The sequence below is a fragment of the Thalia democratica genome, chromosome 5 (genome assembly GCF_965202585.1).
Source record: "Thalia democratica chromosome 5, ktThaDemo2.hap1.1, whole genome shotgun sequence".
NCBI lineage: Eukaryota > Metazoa > Chordata > Thaliacea > Salpida > Salpidae > Thalia > Thalia democratica.
The window spans coordinates 55589080-55609057 of NC_139169.1; the positions used below are offsets into that span (position 1 = coordinate 55589080).

Below are 19978 nucleotides of genomic sequence, written 5' to 3' on the forward strand. Positions count from 1 at the left end.
ACCTTGTTTCAGTGAGAAAAAAAATCGTCTCTTGAAACGCTATATAGTAACTACCCAGATAATTGACATCAATTCTTAGCCCAGACCATTAAAAACCTCTATTGGTTTTCCTTCCCTAAGTGTAAACAGTTATAGGCTGCGTCATAGACGATAAACTGTAACGATTTAGGTGATATTTTACGTTAAATACCATTTTCTACGATATATGCAAGGACACGTTCAGTTCGAACCCGCGATCATTTGCCACCTGAGTCAATTCCAGCCCGAACATTTTCCAAAATGATCAATTCCCTCTCGATTAATTCAACCCAGAACGATTACCACCCGATCTATTCTCCCTCCCAAGTTAAGTATCACTTTTGCAAGGATCTTCATTTTCACACAAGTTATATTGCACGAAGCGTTACTTTTACATGGAGTCACTTTTGCACTAGTCTTCAGTTTTGTACTGGTGAGATTTTCCACGGGTATTTCTTTTGCACGAAGATCCATTTTTGAAAGGCATAAATTTTGTGAAGTAAAAATAAAATTAGATAACTATGTTTAATTTTATTAACCAAAATAAAAATAAATTAAATTTTTTGAGTGTTTCTATTTCGACGTTCAATGAAAAACAAAAGTAAATCTAAAACTGTACTGTACAAATTAAAATTTACTTAATAAAATTTTTAAAAAATCAGCTAAAATTTTTTTAAATCGTTTATTTCTAACTGATTTTTTTTTATAATATGTTCAAAACTTAATTGAGATGAATTAAAAAACAGCAAAAACATTTCAATACGAATCGCAGAACTTTTAAACTTTTAACTTTACTTACCTTTTCAGACTAACTTTTTTTTTTACTTTGTTTTTAATATTTCTCTACTAATATGTCCGAATATACACACTGCGTTATTTGAAAATATTTATATGAGATTGTGATGACTTTTTAAAATAATTTAATTGTTGAAAACTTTAACTTTTTTAAACACAACAACTTGAACATAAATACAAAATCCTAAATATATTTTCAAATGTCGTGTTAGTTCAAATTTTAAGTTCACTAAATTTAAAAATGTTCTAAATAAAGAGAAAAAAAATAAGTACATTCATTACTTTTTCACAAAAAACTTAAAAGATTTTCTTGTTTTATTTTTCAAATTTTGCTCAATAGAAATCAAACTAAAAGTTATTTTCACATACTTTTGAAACAAAAAAAAAACACACAAAACACGAATCAGGGTTTTGCACAACGTTGTAAAACTACATTCTCTTAAGTTGAACTGTACAAACTTCGATAATTTATTGCTAACTGAAAATCTAATGTAAGTGTTTAATATCCCGTCTATTATACCTGAGACTTTTTTGAATTTTTATTTTAAGTTTAAAAACATATAGTGTACGTTTTAAAAGTTTCTTTGGCGGGCCAGACTTTTAGGTTTTCAGGTCGCAGTTTTACCTTTCGCGGGCCTCATCCCAGTTATAATAAAAATACGCTTACGAACCGCACATTTACCCTTTGCAGGCCGAATTTTGTTTAAAACAGTTTGGAAACTAAAAACTTTACTTTGAGCGGTTAATCACTTGAAACAAAAACATTGTCAAGCCTTGATTCCGCAGCTCACTGGAGGTTTATTTTTATCGTCCTCCTTAAATTTTTCTTCAATAGTTTTTATATCTGAATTATCATTACAATTGGGTGCGAAGTTAAAAAATGTAATGTTAAACTTTCCGCTGTCACTAAAACACTTTTACTTTTTCACTGCTATTATCAGTATGTTTAAATGTTAAAAAAAAAATAAGTAATAACTTTTCAGTTTTGAATTTTGTATTGTTTGCACTTACTTAAATAGCTCATTAAGGTGTATTTTGTCTCAAAAAAAATTTTAACTAGGTTTATCAGAGTTAGTTTTCAAAAAGTCTAATGTGAAACGACTTACTTTTACAGAAGAATGTTTTTTTCGACACTTATCTAACCTTTAAAAAGCTACAAAATCAAAAACTTTATTTTAGAACTTCAAGCTGAAACGTTGCAATGAAAAACTCACTCTGACGTCTTGAAATATTAAACCAAGAAAACTTTAAATCCCTCAGCGGCACTTTCCAACCAATATTACGGCTTGGAAATCAATGCAGTAAAAATAAAAACATGTTTCGCAGATCGCAATTAAAGCTGTTCTAAACGGGAACAGGTCAAATATGCACAAAGGGAAACTTTTGCACGAAGGAACATTTTTGCAAGAATACACTTTTGCACGGAGAGTAACTTTTGCACGAAAGGTCATTTTTGCACGAGAATAAAAAAAATACTTTTGCCACCCCTGATTTAACGTATAAACGAATTTTACTCACACCTAAATAAGCTCACTTTACTAATTATTGCTAAGAAGTTACATATATGTAATTTACTACTAAATTGTATTTATTGTTTAAAACTTTTTCTAAGCAGTTTTAGATTTAGAAAAACTTTAAAATTTTTATTTATAATTACCAATTGCGAGTTTAAAACTTAATAAACTTATATTATACAACCAACTATTCTAATGAGTTGTCTAAAAAATCTGTTTTTATAAGTTGTGAAACTAATTTTATAAATTAAACTTACACTAGATATTCTGGTGTTGATGAAGAGAAAAAGAAAGAAAAAGATCTTGGGTAATTTTAATGGAAGTTTTTTGAGTAATTTTGCTGTAGCTTATTTAATTTCTTTAAAGGCGGCCTAATGAAAAAAGTTAGGGAAACCCTACTCTACATATTAAAACTGTTATACTTTATAAGTACTTCATAAGTAAAACTTTTAAATTAGCTTGAGTTTGTATTAGCTGATTATTTTTTAAGTTACCAATTATTTCCTTTTTAAAACTAATAGCCAGATTTACTAAATGTGAAATCAATAGTACTTAAGTAAAATATAAACAAAGAGGATAATTGTGACTGTACGCAAAACTCTTGCATTTTCTATAAAAATATTTTTCGTATAACTGTTTAATACTACCTTATTTGATTGAATATAAGTCATTAATGGTAAAAACATATTTATTTAAAAACTTAAAACTACAAAACAGATATCAGCTTTAATTTTAAAAAGTTAAGCAAAACTTATAGCTGTCTTTTTTTTAAAATGTAGCCTTGTTTACACTGTAGTACAGTAGTGTCATAAAAACTATTTTACCTTTTAACAATATTTTTTGAAACTAATTAAGTAGTTTTAAAATAACAATACGCTCAGTTTTATGTTTATTTAAGAAGTATTGATTTTTTTATCTAGTTTATATAAACAATGTAGTTTTTGCAAAAGAGCATTTAAATATTTTTGTATAAAAAATTTTACTTTATGTTTTACTTAACAAATATTTTAGAAAGCTTGGATACCAACTTATAAAGAATATATTAAACTCGGAAAACATAATCAAAAGTTTAAGTGTTCCAGAATTTAATTTACTTCTACTGAAAAAGTAACCAACAATTATAGCTCAAATCAAAAGACCTAACCGTGTTTGTATTGGTTTTTTTTTAAGTTCTTCCTTAACAGTCTAATACGTCATTTCCTTCCATAAGTAATATATAATTAGCTGGTATAGTAAACTATTGTCAGAACGATCGAGAATGTTAAGTATAGCTGTTGAAGTTTCAATTTGTAAAGTGGTTTTGTGTACGGCCAAACGTTAAAACTGTAAATCAAATATAAAAAAAACAAAACCATTTTTGTTCAAACTAGTTACTTTGCTATACTTTTGACAAAAGTAATACAAAAAATCAATTGTCTGTAAACAAACGTAAGTGACTAAAGTAAAACTAAGTTATTAAAAGTTCATGTTGTATAAAAATATAGTTTTAGTTCCAAGTTGGAACTTCCAACTAGCATCAACAATGCTGTATTAAATAACTGTCATTTAAAAAACTGTCATTGAAATTTTTAATTAAATTTCTTGATATTAGTGTAAATTCTAAAAAACTTAATGCTTTATCTTTTAAAACAATTAAACATTTAAAAAGTTAGTTTTTTTCAATAATTTATTGTGGCAAAGAATATAAATTATTCTACAAACGCAAAAAGTAAGTTTGCATTGCAAAAAAAAATGAATTTAAACGTTGCCTCCGCAGTTTTTTAATAAAAAAATAGTTTTTAATAAAAAAAATTGCAAAAAAAGATTTTTTTAACTTTTATCATGCCTTTTTGTGCAAAGCGACGCTAGCGTCACCTGTAAAAAGGGGTATAAAGCTACAGTGTTTGTTGACGAAGACACAAAAAAAGATCAAGCTTGTGCTGAAGATAGTTTTTGCAGAACTTTCGAAGTTCCAGAGTCTAGAAGTCAGAATGGGTTAAATGGTTGAGGTAAGTAATATATGCCTTCTAATTTTATGCTTTTACAAATTGTAATTCATATGTAAAGTTAGGCTATTTTTCCCAAAAGGACAAAACACTATATACGCTAAAATATGTCTTTAGTTCGAGTTTGTTGAGTTGGAGATTTTGAGTTAGTGTGTTTGCAGTGTAAAATTAAGGTTTATCTGCAAGAAAGAATTGTTACTAAAAAAGCAACTATGAATTCTTATTTGTTCTCTCCTTGCATCTTGTTATTTTATTATTTGCAACCTCGTAGTTAATTTGTCTGATAATAAATTTAGTAATTTTATAGTTGTATATAACTTATTTGTAGTTTTTAGTACAATTTTAGTGATATTAAATGTTTAAGTTTTCTGTATTTATCAAAGTTAGGCAATTTAGTAATTTTATAGTTGTGTATAATTTATTAGTGATTTTCAGTACTATTTTAGTGATATTTAAGGTTAATGTTTCTGTAGTTATTAATTAATATTCAGTTTTATTTAAAATAATTGGTGTAGTAATTGTTATTGATACTCAGATTGATAAACATATTGTTATTGATACTTATCCTCATACTCATCATCATATTGATATTCATTTTGTCATTCTAATAATTTTTTATTATCGTAAGTAAGAGTTTGTATTAAGATAAGTGAGAGACGCACACGTAAGCGCAACGCAGAAAAGAAGACCAGCCAGAGCTTTGCGACTATTAGGGTCACAATCACAAGTGACTCCGAGGCTATTCCGCCGGTGCTACCAGGCTCTCCGAGCTGACACATGCTTATCAAGCTTAACACTACACTCTACTTGGTATGCCAGATTAGCATTGCGTTAATTGCACTCTGAAAAACATAGTTTTTTTACTACAATGTTTTTTTAAAGCAAAAAATGTTGTCAGAATGAGTTGCATGTCGAAGGCCGATTGCGAAGCAAGTAAAGTAAGGCATTAACCGATGGTAACAGGACTAATGCGCTGAGAAATTTAAAATTTTTGTAGATAGAGGTTTCCAGACGATAAAGTATTTTTTTCATCGCAACGTTCAAGTCGTAAAATTTTTAAATTTTAAATACTATTTATGTAGTGTTGAAGTTTGTTGTTTCCATATAAAGATTAAAAAAAATTTTTTAATGCTTATATAGCTGTAAAAAAAATATACAATAAAGCCACACTTTTTTAAAAACACAAGTTGATTTACATTCAATTTGTTGAAAACTAACTCTGATAAACTTAGTTTTAATTATATAAAGACAAAATAACTTTAATAAAATTTTCAGCAAATGTTAACAACACATAACTATAAATTAAGGAGTAATCGCTTACTTATTATTTACTACTTTTAAACCTACTGATAGTAGTAGTGAAGTAATAAGAATATTTTATTGTGACAGAAGGACCTGTGAAGTTCGCATGTTGCAACTTCGAAGCCAATTTTAATGATAATTCGGCTGATGTAATGATTGAAAAGCAAAAAATCTGAGAAAGGCGAGAAAATTAAACCTGCATAGAGCGATGGAGTTATCTTCAAAAGTGTTCAACGCCTTCGTTGCCTACGGTTTGACGATAATTTTTTTGAGTTCTTAAGCCTTCAAAACAAAGTTTTTGTCACAAACGACATTGCCACCTTTAACTATTTTTGAGATTTTTTTTTACTTTTGCCTAAAACACACGTTTAGATCTCCACGTAAAAATAAATAACTACTACATGTGTTCATTGTGCATAAACTTTTGAACATACTAAATTTTAAAAAGAAATTTTGATAACACTATTTTTGCTTGTTGATTTTTTTATAAAACTAATTTGGTTTGTACAATGTTATAGTTATATTTATAAAAATATAGTATGTTTTTTCTTGAACAACAAAAAGGCGCTCAAATTAACTAGGACGTGGTGTATGAAAAACCTTAATAAATAAAAATTTTATAGATATTAAATCTTGGTACATACTTATAAAAAATCTAAACCCTAACAATGAAGGTTTTCGTAACCATATTAGCCTTGAAGTTAATCTTCAGTAAAGCGGTTAATATCTCTTAAGTAAGTGTTTCGAGTGAACTTATAATTATTGATAAGTGTTATTAAATATTTATATTAAAGTTTACTCTAGAACAGGGGTCGGCAGTATTTTGTAAGTCGCGGGCCACTTTTCTTAAAAAAAATTGCTAGCGGGCCGCACACCAGGGGCGTGTTTTGACTGGTTTCCTGTTTCCTGTAAACCCCATTAAAAAAAAAAGAAAAAAAATCTTAGAATATCATTAAAAACGTTGTTTATTGTCTTTGTTTGCTTATTTGATAAACTTTGAATAATGAATGTTGAATTAATAACACTGGAAGATAAAAAAGTTTACTTAACAAAAAATGCTCTTTTTTGCCCAGCTGAAATATATTTTAAATAAAATTTCAATCGTGACGTCATAATAGGTAAAAGTTATAAACTATCATTTTCTATCTAGGAAACTTTTTACTATGATGCTCTTAGTTCCCACTAAAAATTGTTTATTAGTGTAAATAACTTTTAATACAGTATTGTTTTTGAACTAGTAAGTACAATTTTACTTAAAAAATGTCCAATATAATCACTAAAATTTAATTTAACTTACTTGGTTGTATATAATAATGTTGTGTGAAGTTTTTGTACTTTAAAATTGATATTTTTGTTTATGTGTCTAACCAAACTGGGTTTAAACCGTGAAAAGTTCAATATATAGAGTTTTTAAAATTATCTTTAGACCTGCCAATTTATTCTATTATCATTTATTGCTATTTTAATATTTTTTTATTTAAGTTGTTTTATTTTTGTATATGTGTTAGCCACAAATTTTGTTCTTGATTTTTTTGAAATTTTTAACTCAGAAAGATTTCAAAATCATTATTAGAATTCCTGCACTATGAGGCTAACATTTAATTATAATTTAAAGATTTTTTAATTTAGTTGTAAAAGTCTAAACATTTTTAGTAATTACCTAGGATGATGTCGCACCAATATCAAGCTGAAATTATATTGTGTTAAATATCTTTTTGAACCATGATTTTAGGCTTGTAGGTATGTATGTTTGATCTAAAATTATACTTCGTTTTGAACAGGCTATATAAATACATAGTTAGAATTAAATTCAATTGTTATAAACTAATATACTTAATTGATTTTATTTTACAGTATAGTAATGTAAATAAGTTATGTATCATTTGCTTTGTTTCAAAATAAAAAGGAGTTAAATATTTAAGTTTTATTGGTTTATAATAAAGAAGTTTTAATTATTTATTTATAAAATATAAGTTTTAAGCCTACAATTATGGTAAAAAACAACATTGAATTTAATATAAATTCAGCTTGATATTCGTGCGACATCATCCTAGGTAATTAACCATTTTTTTTAGTAAAATTTAAATACTTATAGTTTAAATTACTTAAAAAAAAATTTTATTATAAATATAAATTTTCCGGCTCTTTTAGTTTTAAATTATCTAAATTTAGTACAGTATAATGAATAAAAATATAAAATACTTTTCCATTACTACTTATATGTTTTTTCTTTTTCTAAGCAGAAAAAAAGCTTTTTAAACAAACACTTTTTTGGCTAAATATTGCGTACTTAACTGGGCATACCTAAGAAATGCGTACTTAAGCGGGAAATTAAGAATTAAAAAAAATTGTGAATCCCTTTGAAAAAAGTCTAGACACGCCCCTGCCGCACACTATAAAAAAAGTCATACTAAGTTTGCACCTAACCATCCAAACTAAATTATTGAAATATTAAGTATATTTATTTTTCTACCTTTATACAGTTTCTGAGATTACAAAACTTACACGCATTAAGTGGTAAGAAAAAGTACAACTAAGATCATTGTACTAAGGCCGTGCAGTTTTTTGTAGGATTTTTGACAAACACAGGCTGACTGAGGCTAGTTATTTGTGGATGGCAAACCAGTTAGAAGTATAAGATAAAAAAATAATGTTGTAGAATTATAAAAAATAGTTATTCAAAATTAATTTAATTTTTGAACGTTCTCTAGGTTCTACTCATTGCTAGAGTGTTTAAAAGTACTGAAGAAAATTAGTCACTATGTAGCATTAAAACAAGGAATGACATTAAACACCTTGAAAACAGCTATCTTTCATACTTAAATTTTCCGTTTTGTATATATTTAACGTTTTAAGCTTAACTGCTTATTTTATTTTGAAACAACAATTGAGGTAGTTTAAATTTCGCCGCGCCCACTATGGAGTCTCGCCTCCAGTATGTAATGTAGTGAGTAATAAAACTAGAAGATAAAAAAATCTTTCAATTTTAAGTGATATGTTTTTATACGCTGTGCTTTGTTCTTTTCGATTAAAAATTTCTATTAAAATAACTAAATATTTAAAGCATCTGTATAAGATCTTTGATTTAGTACCCGACTGCTCTTTTCTAAAACATTACTAATTATTTTACTTGTTATATAACATATGTGTAGTTGAAGTCGTAGTGGTTTTATGTATGGCGCTGTAACTTAATTTTTGGTCAGGCCATTGAAAGCTTAATAAAAAGTTTGATTTTTGTGCTTTGTTTTATTTTTTAATTTAAATTCAATTTGCTTCCAAATTTTCAACTTTGTTAAAATTAAGATTTAACCATGATAAACATTCAACAAAAGTAAATATTATACCAAGTTTATGTAGCTTTTATTACATTAACTATTTTTTAATTTATTAATTCAATAATTGATATTTGGTGTTTTACTTTTTATATTCACAATAGATTAAATATTACCTGTCTAAATTAAAGCACTTTAGTACTTTTTTCCAAAAATAAAGAACGAATTATCTAACTTTGTAGTATAAGTTAACTAGCTTGTCCTAATGTTCATATATAACAGCTTAATATTATGACGTAATTATTAAATATTTTTTTGCAATGATTAGTAGCCAGTATATATTTAGAACTAGCACTTCCTTAATTTCATGTAAGTAGTTTATGTTATGATTTGTTATTTAATTTTGTATTTTTACTTAGTTTAACTAATTTAGATTTAATATCTACAAATATTATACAGTTTTATAATAGTCGGATATAACATTACGTATTTTATCTATTATTCACCTTTAACCTATAAAAATATATAGCAATTATTTTTATTTTTAATAGACACATGTATTCACCTACTTTAGCTTCTACTCTTTCCTTACAGAATTCATTTGTTTACAGAGCTCCGTTGAAGTGTGTTAATCCGTTAATACACAGAACATGTTGTAACGATACGTTATTTAATTACAATTTTCTATTTTTTAATTGAAAACACTTTGTTGTTGGGCAAGCTATAAACAACAACAAATGAGATGTTGACAAGTTATAGTACAAGAAGTTTGAAATTGTTGCTATAACAACTGTCATCACTCAAAGAAATCACTATTGTGAGCTTGGGTCATTGTTAGAGACAGTAGTCTGAGTTCTGAGGAAAGAATTGGAGTGGAGTTGATTGTTGTCCAGTAGATCCACCTTTTCCTGTGTGCTAGTGACTAAACTTATTGACTTTTTTTATAACCAAGTTACTTAAATTGTCTTTAGACAAATTTAACGGTTTTCTTGATTTTTGTTAATATTGTTTAAAATTTTATAACAGTTTATAAAATTTTATTGATTTTTTCAAACCTGAGTTTTTTATTGTAATTTTAGTCTAATTTTAACTACTTTATTTATTTTAAATTTTTTATATTTTGTTACAAATTGGTTTACTTTTAAGTTTTTAGTATATAAATTTATCCCAACTGCTTTGTATTTTATATTATTAAATAGTTTTTGTTAAAGTAAATTTAAACTATGTCACGGGTCAGTCCAAATCTAGAGTGTCTTCCAGACACTATGATTCAAACTCGGGCAAAGAGTGCTCACATTCAGAGCCAAAGACCTCTTGGCCATGAGTCAACCATTAACCCCCCTACCCTTCTAAACAAACCCTTGAAAATTGCCGTGCCAACCTCCTCTGGTTTCAATGTGTTAGTGTGATAAAAAAAGAATACTGTATAGTTTCTTATTATGATGTTAGTTTTTATATATACAAAACATATTACAGGTGAATTATATATTTTATTTGAAAATTATTTAAGCTGTGCAAATTTTTTTTTAAATATTCAGTTAAATGTAACAAAAAACATTTCATTTATCTTAAATTTATTTTAGTACTTTCGTAGTAAGGCTCATCAGAAATTGTATCTATTGAAATTGAAATAAAATAATACTGTAGTTTAAAGTTTTAAAATATAAAATGACGTAATAATCGAATATTAGAAATTGACTAAATGCTTATGCTGTACATATTTGGTATACTAATAAAACTCGTTAGATTAAAAACAATCTAAAATAAACCAGCGATAAAATTTAAAACTACACTTTAGATTAAAATTTAACAAGAAACTGATTACTTTCGCCACAAAATGATTTGGCAAAACTCTTAGTAAAAACACTTGCACCAGTTTCAGACAAATTTTCAAAATACTTTGTTAAAGTTTTTTTTCAATTTATAGAAAAAATTAATCTAATTCCTCATTCCTAAGTAGCTATATGATTTCATATGATATCAAAACCTTGTTCACTAATATTCCAGTAGTGGAGGTTATTGAAATTTGCGTAAAGGTATTGTATCATTCAGATTTAAAACACTCTCAGATGCCGGAGTTCGTGTGCAAAGAAATGTTACACATGGCTGTTTTGTGTGTTGAGTTTAGTTTTGATGGTAAAATGTACAAACAGATAGATGGGGTTGCAATGGGTTAACCTTTAGGCCCTATCTTGGTTAATATTTTTGTTGTTTACCTAGAAAGTAAGCTGTTTTTGAAAAGTAGAAGCCCTCTTATTTATCTTCGATACGTAGATGACACTTTTGTCAAGTTTGAAAATAGACAAGAAAGTTCCAGTTTTATATATGACCTAAATAATCTTCAAAAAAACCTTAATTTTACAAAAGAAGAAGAACACAACAAATCACTAAACTTTTTAGATGTTTGTGTCCAACGATCAGTTGAGGGGAACTTTTAACAAAAATCCATCGTAAATTAAATTCGGAAGCATTATATGTTCCGTGTGCATCTTTTGGTCCAGTCAAGCAGAAGTTAGGAGTTTTAACGGGTATGGTGAAGCGTTTCACCAGACTTTGTTCTCCTTGCTTTCTTGAAGGCGAGTTGAAAACACTTCAAAATACTTTCCGTTACCTTGGTTATCCAGGTAACTTAGTTTTGAAAGTTATAACAAGAGCTAGAAATTCAACAGCTTTAAAAATGATTGACCCTCAGAAATTTCCAGTGTACTTAAAACTTCCTTACCTTGGAAATATTTTTGAGAGGTTTTCTAAGAAAATTTCTAAGGAAATAAACCAGGTTTTCAGCTCTGTTCATTTAAGAACAATTTTGTACACTGATCGACCTCTAAGTGAAATTTACAAAGATGCTTCTCCCACCCAAGAAAAAAAGTAACATCATCTATAAATTTAGTTGTAACTGTGGTAGTGACTACGTGGGAAAAACATCTCAAAGGTTTCATGTAAGAATCGATCAGCATGTTCCGAAAGTCTTGAAAAGCTGTTTTTTTTTTTTGATGGCCGTTCGGAGAAACCAATGAAAAATACTTCTCGGCGATTGGGCAACATTCGTTGGACAATCCTGAGTGTGCTAAAAATTATAAAAAGGAAAAATTTTCAGTTTTAGTGAGGGGAGAACTATTTTCAACTGCATATTCTGGAAGCCTTATATATTCAATCTTTTTGGCCCAAGTTTATGTAAGCAGAAAAAGTTCGTATACCAAACTAGACTTTTTAAATCATTATATTAAGTAATTTTAAAATATTTAGTTTCTTGTTAAATTTTAATCTAAAATGTAGTTTTAATTTTTATCGCTGGTTTATTTTAGATTGTTTTTAATCTAACGAGTTTTATTCGTATACCAAATGTATACAGCATAAGCATTTAGTTAATTTTTAACATTCGATTATTACGTCATTTTATATTTTAAAACTTTAAACTACAGTATGATTTTATTTCAATTTCTATTCATTCTAACTTTGTAAGATACAATTTCTGATGAGCCTTACTACGAAAGTATTAAAATAGATTTTTAAAAAATGAAATGTTTTTTGTTATATTTTAAAATAAGTTATGCGCCGGGAAAAAGCTTTTCAATTAAATGCCAAGTTATAACATTTTCTACTTAAAACAACAAATTGGTCATAAATTTTTAATAAATAATAAATGATAATTTAGAAAAGGTTGTTACTTTATTAAAATATCCATATTCTTCATTTTTAAAGAAAGTACGTCATAGTCATTGTAAAAAATAATGTGAAAAGTAAAACACCAAAAACAGCTTTTTATATTTTGTTTGTTTTGACGCGATCTACATCAAAATGAAGCTTCTGGCTTTGATTCTTTTCCACTTGCTCTTCCAAGCTTGCTGGGGGCAAATGCTGAGAGGCCGGCCGGCGGGACCGGGAGCTTTTCCGTTCGCGGTTCAAGTCCACATTCAGAATTGCGTCGGCGACAGCTGCTGGTGCGGCGGGAGCATCGTCGGGCTTCGCTGGGTGATCACTGCCTCCCACTGCTGGCGGGAGACGTTAATATTGCGCGGCAAACGCCGAGAGACGTGCACAGGGTGGAAATCGAACCGGAAAATGTGCAAGTCTACGCGTACCCGGGCTACGACAACAACCAGACCCTCGACGCCGCGCTGCTGTTTATCACCACTTCTTTCGATTTTAGCCCTCGCGTCAATGCAATCCAGTTCGGGTCGGCGAATGTTCTAAACTCAAGTCGGGAATGCACGGTCATGGGCTGGGGTAGCACCGAGGATGGGGACTCGAAGACCCAACGTTCGCAGTCGCCCGTTTTGCTTTACGGGAAGCTGAGCGGCGCGGTTGCGGCTAGCACGGTGATCTTCTTCAGACTGAAAAAGAGCGGCGACAGTCCGTACCTGATGCATGGAGACTCGGGCGGTCCGTTGGTTTGTCACGACAGTTCGGACGGAAAGCAAAAGTTACTCGGGTGGGCGACGGAAGGAAGAAAGAGTCAGAACTTGTTTTGGTACGCCAGGTTGGAATATTACAAGGAATGGATCGCGAAAAAGATGCTAGAGGTTGAGGAGCTGAATCCGTTGAGAAGGAGAAACGTCGGAAAGCTTTCGAGTGCCAGGGTCGGTATTTTGTAGTTCGGTTTTTGTGCAAGTGGACACTACAACTTGTAAAGAATAAGTTGATTAGAGTTTGAAGTAAACATTTTATTGAACCCTTGTTTTTTTTAGTGTAGTGTTTGTGGAACAAAATTTCAAATTATCACGGAGTTAGACAAAAGCTAATAATAAAGTATATCAGTGGTATAAATTATTTTATATCTTAATTATTGTAAATAAATTTAATTAAACCTGGACAAATTTAATATAATAGTTTTCTGTGCATATATTTTGATCAAACTAATTTGAAAACTTAAATGAAAAACTGGAAACTGTTCGTTTGAAATTTTGACAAAAATCCAAAGTGAACTAATATTTTTTTAGTTTAAATTTTTTAACTTTAAAACAGACAGAGGTCGGCAAATTGCAACCCGCGAAAGTAAAATTCGGCCCGCAAACGAAAATTTTGAAACAACATCAGATATTCTGATATAATTATATAGATTTAAAAAAATGTCACAATTATAATTGACTGGAGATTTCAAACTTACACTAGGTATTCTAGGGCAAAAAAAATTACACGTATAAAAGTAAAAAAATACCAGGTTTTAATTAAAAGTACAACTGCGGCCCGCAAATGACAAATTTATTTTAGGTTAATTAAAGAAATATTTATTACCTTGCGGATTCTAAAAAATAAAAAACTTTCTCATTGACTAAAATACATTTTTAAGGATTATAAGCAACTAGATTTAAACTAGATTTTTTATTAGATCTAAAATATTGCACTTTTAAAACAGTTTCTTGAAATTGAATTCTTTTCAATTTTGCCTACTAGTTTAATTTCTTTATTTAAACCCTTAAGAACTGTTCTTACAGTGAATTACTACAAATAAAATGAAAACACTAGTTGATTTATTCGTGCATAAACATTTTGTATACTTATTTTTAAGTGTTGAACACCGTAGTTGCCAGATCTCTATGGTCAGAAAAAGGTCACATAGTTACTCAAGTATAAAATTAAGCTATAACAAACCAAGGTTTATTTAGTATGCATTACTCTATATATATTTTCTTTAAAGCTAGCAACTCTTTTGAGCACTGTAGTTCATTAAGCCTAGCATTTATTTGTCTTAATAAAAAATGTTTTTAACTGTAAAAGTTTGTACATTTATTTTTTCATTGTTTAGTAGTTTAGTACTTCCAACTTTTTTTTTATAAATACAACAATTTATTTTATTGTATTATAATTTATTAATTTATTGAATAATTTATTTCGACTATGAAATTATTTTAAAATTCATTTCACAACACAACTTATTAAAAGCTAAAACGACCTTAATTTTTATACGCACAAATAACATTATAAAATTGTTCACAATGTTACTTTGATTAACCTTTAGATTTTTACTTTATATAACATTATTACATTCATTCAAAAAATTCTTCCTAGTAAAGTTAAGTTAAAGTGTTAGATAAATACAAAGATTCAAGATTTTTAAAAGTAAAGTATCTATAAAATGGTTAGTCCTAGCCACAAATTTTGTAATGTGTATTCTGAAAGTTTTTAGCTAAGCTGAGTCTTAATTTTAAACAGGTTTTTTTAATTAGAGTAGGGTTAGCAATAGGGTTTTTTAAATATCTAAATAGTTATAGTTTGTTGAACGACAAAAAAGTGCTCACAATGTTTTATCCTAGAACCTGGAGCACGAAGAACCTTTAGGTTATCGAGTCGCACACGACGGATACATTTTAACGTTTTCTCCAAGACAATAAACTAATTTTATTAAATAAAGTAAGTGTTTACTGTTTTTTTATAGCATTTAGTTGATACAATAAAATATAATACCAAAAACCAAAACCTTAAAAAATACAGATAGCACAAAACATTTTTAATAACTAACATTTTGTTTTTATTATCATCAGTATACTTTAGCTTATAATGTTTATACTTATGCTATAAAGATTGACAAAAATTTTCAACAAAATTGATGGTAGAATTTTAATTAGATCACTAAGCGTTTTCTCACAGAACAAAAAAAGGATTTTTTCTTAATTATTCTACACCAGTTATATGTTTAACAGGAAATATTTATTTCTGATTGTCTACACAATGAGGAAAGCGAATAAAAAAACACTGAAAAAAAATTAATATATAACTTTGAAGTTATAGGAGACATTTTCGATGATCGGGAATGCTTTATTGATAAGATATATTTCGTTTGAAGCAGCATAATAGATGAAGATAAACGCACAGCAGCTTGTAACTACTTTGATGTAAAAAACTACACATGGGGGAATTAGCAAGCATTAAAAAAGCAAGATCAAAAGCAGCTCGCACAGTATTTGAAGAATTTCGTGGATGTAATGGTCATGATTATGTATATTGTTTATTGAGTGATAAAAAAAGCACTCAAAAAGTTTGGTCTAAGGAACTGGTGTACAAAGGATGCTTTCGGTCATCGAGTCGTACACCACATGCATAAAAAATTTCTTACGAGCTACTAAACATAGTTTTTTTAATCATATTAATAGTTAGACCTTTACTCACAAAACAATCAATTAAACGAAATGAAAAAAAAAACTAAACAAAAATTAACTGAATTTTGTGTTTTAAATTGTACTTAAAAACTTGTCCAATAACATAACAACTAAAAAAAATATCTATAACTTTAAATTAACTTATAAGAGGAGATAAGCAATACTAATAACAAACATGTGAATAGGAGATAAGCAATACTAATAACAAACATGTGAATACTTGAATGATAGGTTATAAAATCTTTAGAGAAGGTAAAAATGTAGTACGCTGAAATAAATTTACATAAAGTTTTATCAGTATTTTGTGCTAAAAGTGTATTTTATTTATTTATTATTTAATAGTTTCACTTGAACAGTAAAAAGAACTTTACAATTGAATAGATAAACAAACTATTGTATAACTTTTTAATCATTTTTAAGAAGAGAATTTTACCAGAACTGAACTTAACTCGTATAAATGAAAGTATAAAAAAAAAAATTAACATTTATGAACTTAATAAGAAAAAATTAATAAATAAATTAACGACAATAATGAGAAATTATAATAACAACAACAAGTTTCCTTCTATTTTATAATATTCTTTTTTATATTTTGAATACTTGTCTAAGTTAAATTGTAACGATAGAAAGCAAACAATAAATGCAAACATTTTCTTTTTTTTGATTTCCTTATAAAATGATATTTTTAAACATAAGTTTACTAGAAACAGTTATCTTAGCTTACTATTTAAATCCTTAATTTTATGTTAAAATATATAGATATATATTTTTTTTTTTTAAATTGGAATGCAAAAAAAAAATAAGTTTGTAAGTATTCTGAACTTAATTCAAAACAGTTATCTTAAAAAATACTTTAAGAATAACCAGATAGAAAATGCTGCAATCTAGACTAAACTAAACAAATCGACTTTTGGACAAAAAATAAATTTTGGTATTATATGACAAATATTATTAACTTCTTAAGAAAAGTAAGTTGACGAGTAGCAATGATCACTAATGACCTTGATAATGACTATTAAATAGTTAATTTAGTTTCACCCTGGAACTTTCCAAATTTACTCATATTTTTTAAACATAACGAAGGCTTAGTCCATAACTTGCTTCCCTGGTAGGAAAGCGATTTATGACCTATTTTGCTGTTGGATCTAAATGAAAAAAATTGTTTTGTTTCTGAAGACCTCGTATGATAATTATTTGAATACTGTTGAGGCATATGACAAAATAGCTGATGAATGGTCATACTTGCCAAGTATGATAGAAAGTGTATATAGTCATAGTTTAAATGCTATAAAGAACAAACTGTTTGCGATAAAATCAGATAAAAAAAATTGAATTGTACGATTCTAAATCGAGTATATTTGTAGTTATAAACAAACACACAACGTTTAATTTTTTACAAATGTTCTTGGTCAACTCATGCAGTAGGTATCGGGGAAAATGTTTTTATTTTCTGGTTTGAATCATCTAAAGTTTTATGTTACAATGCAGACAAAAATCAACGGTTTGTTTCAAGTTAAATTTACATTATTTTTTAGTTTTTGTTAAAAACACTATCTATTCTTGTAAACAAAAATAAAATTTGGAACGCATATTAAGTAACAACTAGTTTGAGAACATTATAAAGTTCCTAAATAAAAAAATTAATGGTTGCAAAGGATTCTAAGTTCATAACATGTATACAATATTTTCATTTAAGAACGGTTTGCATAAATTAAACTATGCTATGGTAGAAACTGTCTCAAAAATATTCATAAAATACTTGTATCTAATATTTAGTTGGGACACCATATAAAAGGACATTTATCTTTTGTTGCATTACTTAATAATTAGGGAAATAAAGTATAGCTTTTAAACAAAATAGTTGTGTCAGTTTAAAACTTTAAAATATTTAATTAAATATATATGATTTCATAAAAATTTTTCTATGATTCAAATATTAAAAAAATCAACCAAAACTACATCTTTAAAAAAAATATACATTTGTTAGCAAACATGTCTTAGTCATTGATACAACGCATAGGTACATACTTATGAATAATAATTATTTTAAATGTGTACTAATAGAAGCTAAACTATTTAACAATTTTATTTTTCACTTTTAGCTACAGTCGGTAATTAAAAAGGAGGTACTTCATTTTTATTGTCAAATTTAGTTGCAGTTTTAAACTTTACGTATTTTTCGAAAAGTATAGAAAACAGAAAAAGTTGTACCAATAAAAATTAAACTAGTCCTTTTATTTGGATATAATAACATACAAAAAGTGGTAAAAAATTTTCATTTAGTTTTAATCATAATTAAAATACCTTTATGTGTTTTCGTTAAAAATCTCAAAGTTTTTAGTTATTAAAAGTAAATTTAAATTAAAATATATGTTTTTAACATTAATAAACTCTAAAGTTATATAAAATTAGCTTTTATTTCATACTTAAGCGGTATATTTTCAATGCTTAATAAATTGAGTGCTTAAGGAGACAGTTTTCGCTAAAACAATTTTATATTAGAAATTAAGCGAAATATTAAGAATGAAAAATTTAAACAACAAAAAAATGTTTTGATTTAGTAAGAAATGCAAGGCTTCTTTTTGATACGTTTCTTGTTTAGCTTATAATCACCTAATATTTTTAGAGTATTAACATTAGTTTATACTTAAACTCTACGCTGCATGACTTTTAATTTTTTATAAGTATTATTTAATTTAAAAACTAGAAAACATAAAAGCTAAACAGTTTTTTTTTAATCATGCTTAGTGTTTTTCATTAATATAGTTTCTAAGAGTATTGTAGAGCGATAATAAGACATTTACTATTTAGTTTACTCAGCTACCAGTATTCATTAAATTACAGCATTCGTTTGATGAAGAAAAAAGATTTTAATATATAACTTATTGCATTAGAATAACTTATTTAAATGCCATAGTTTATTAGAGTTTTGGTTTTCGTATTCATCTGAACTTAATCAGTAAAGTTTAAATTGTAACGATATGCTCAACATTATTTTTTTACAACAACAGATTTTGAAATAGTAAACCATTTCCAACACACAACTTTGAAGTTCATCAAATAAAAACAGTTGTTAAATGCCACAAGTAAAATCTCAAAATGGGAAAAGTTTTGAAAAAAGTCACGAGGCTGTACGAGTACGCAAAGTGAAAACAAAGAGACTCTACAAGTACAGTGAAGTTAAATGGTACCAGCAGTCCAACCCGCACATTCTCACCGGCTACTTGAGGGACCAGACCACATGCGAGTGCCTCTACAACTTTTCCCGTCCTTCAAACCAGCTCGTCAACATTTGGACGCACGTCATCGCAACAATCTACGTCATAATCGAAATGGCTGACGACGTCCTTTACGAAGTGCCTTTGAGAGGCGGGGACGATCTCGACCGGGTCGTTTTCGCCGCATTTTATTTATTTTTTGTCATTTGCCTACTGTCGTCGGTCGCGCACCACTCGTTCAACAGCCATCAGAGCGAAAAAGTTGCGGTAAAATGCTTTACGGTCGACTGGTCGAGCTGCTGCGTGGTTGGCTGCTTCTGCTACGCGCTCAACGCGTTCTGCTTGTTCAGGCGGCAGCCGTTCTGGCTCACCTTTTACATGACAGGTTTCGCAGTGGGGGGTTTTTCTTTCACACAATTTAACATGACCAGTTCTTCGACTGAAGACTTGACGCTGAGGCTCAAGCTGACGTTTCTAGTGGTGATTTTGTGCTCACTGCCTCTGGTACATTGCTTGTGTTTGGCAGATACGGAGCTGTCACAGCTGATAAAAAACAGTTACGCAAACAACTTGTTGTGGCAAGTTTTATCTTGCGTCATCTACATAGCTCACTTTCCTGAAAGGATCTGGCCGCTGAAGTTTGACTTTTGCGGAAACTCCCACAACTTATGGCATGTTCTGTGCGTTATGAGTATTTTACAGTGGAAGTACTCGGCTTTGGAGTTTTTAAGTTGCAATAACAAGTTTTACGGGATGTAATATTTTTTTGAACATACG

At 28.5% G+C, this 19978-nt stretch overlaps 1 protein-coding gene across 1 annotated transcript; it reads left to right on the forward strand.

The window, feature by feature from the left end:
• Positions 1-19060: 19060 nt before the first annotated feature.
• Positions 19061-19960, forward strand: LOC145836645 (progestin and adipoQ receptor family member 3-like). Its single transcript, XM_082944431.1, has one exon. The coding sequence runs from the start codon at positions 19061-19063 to the stop codon at positions 19958-19960; it is 900 nt and encodes a 299-aa protein (XP_082800557.1).
• The last annotated feature ends 18 nt before the right edge of the window (positions 19961-19978 follow it).

Excerpts from the sequence above, each read along its gene's own strand:
- LOC145836645 (XM_082944431.1), top strand. The coding sequence starts at position 19,061 with ATGCCACAAGTAAAATCTCAAAATGGGAAAAGTTTTGAAAAAAGTCAC.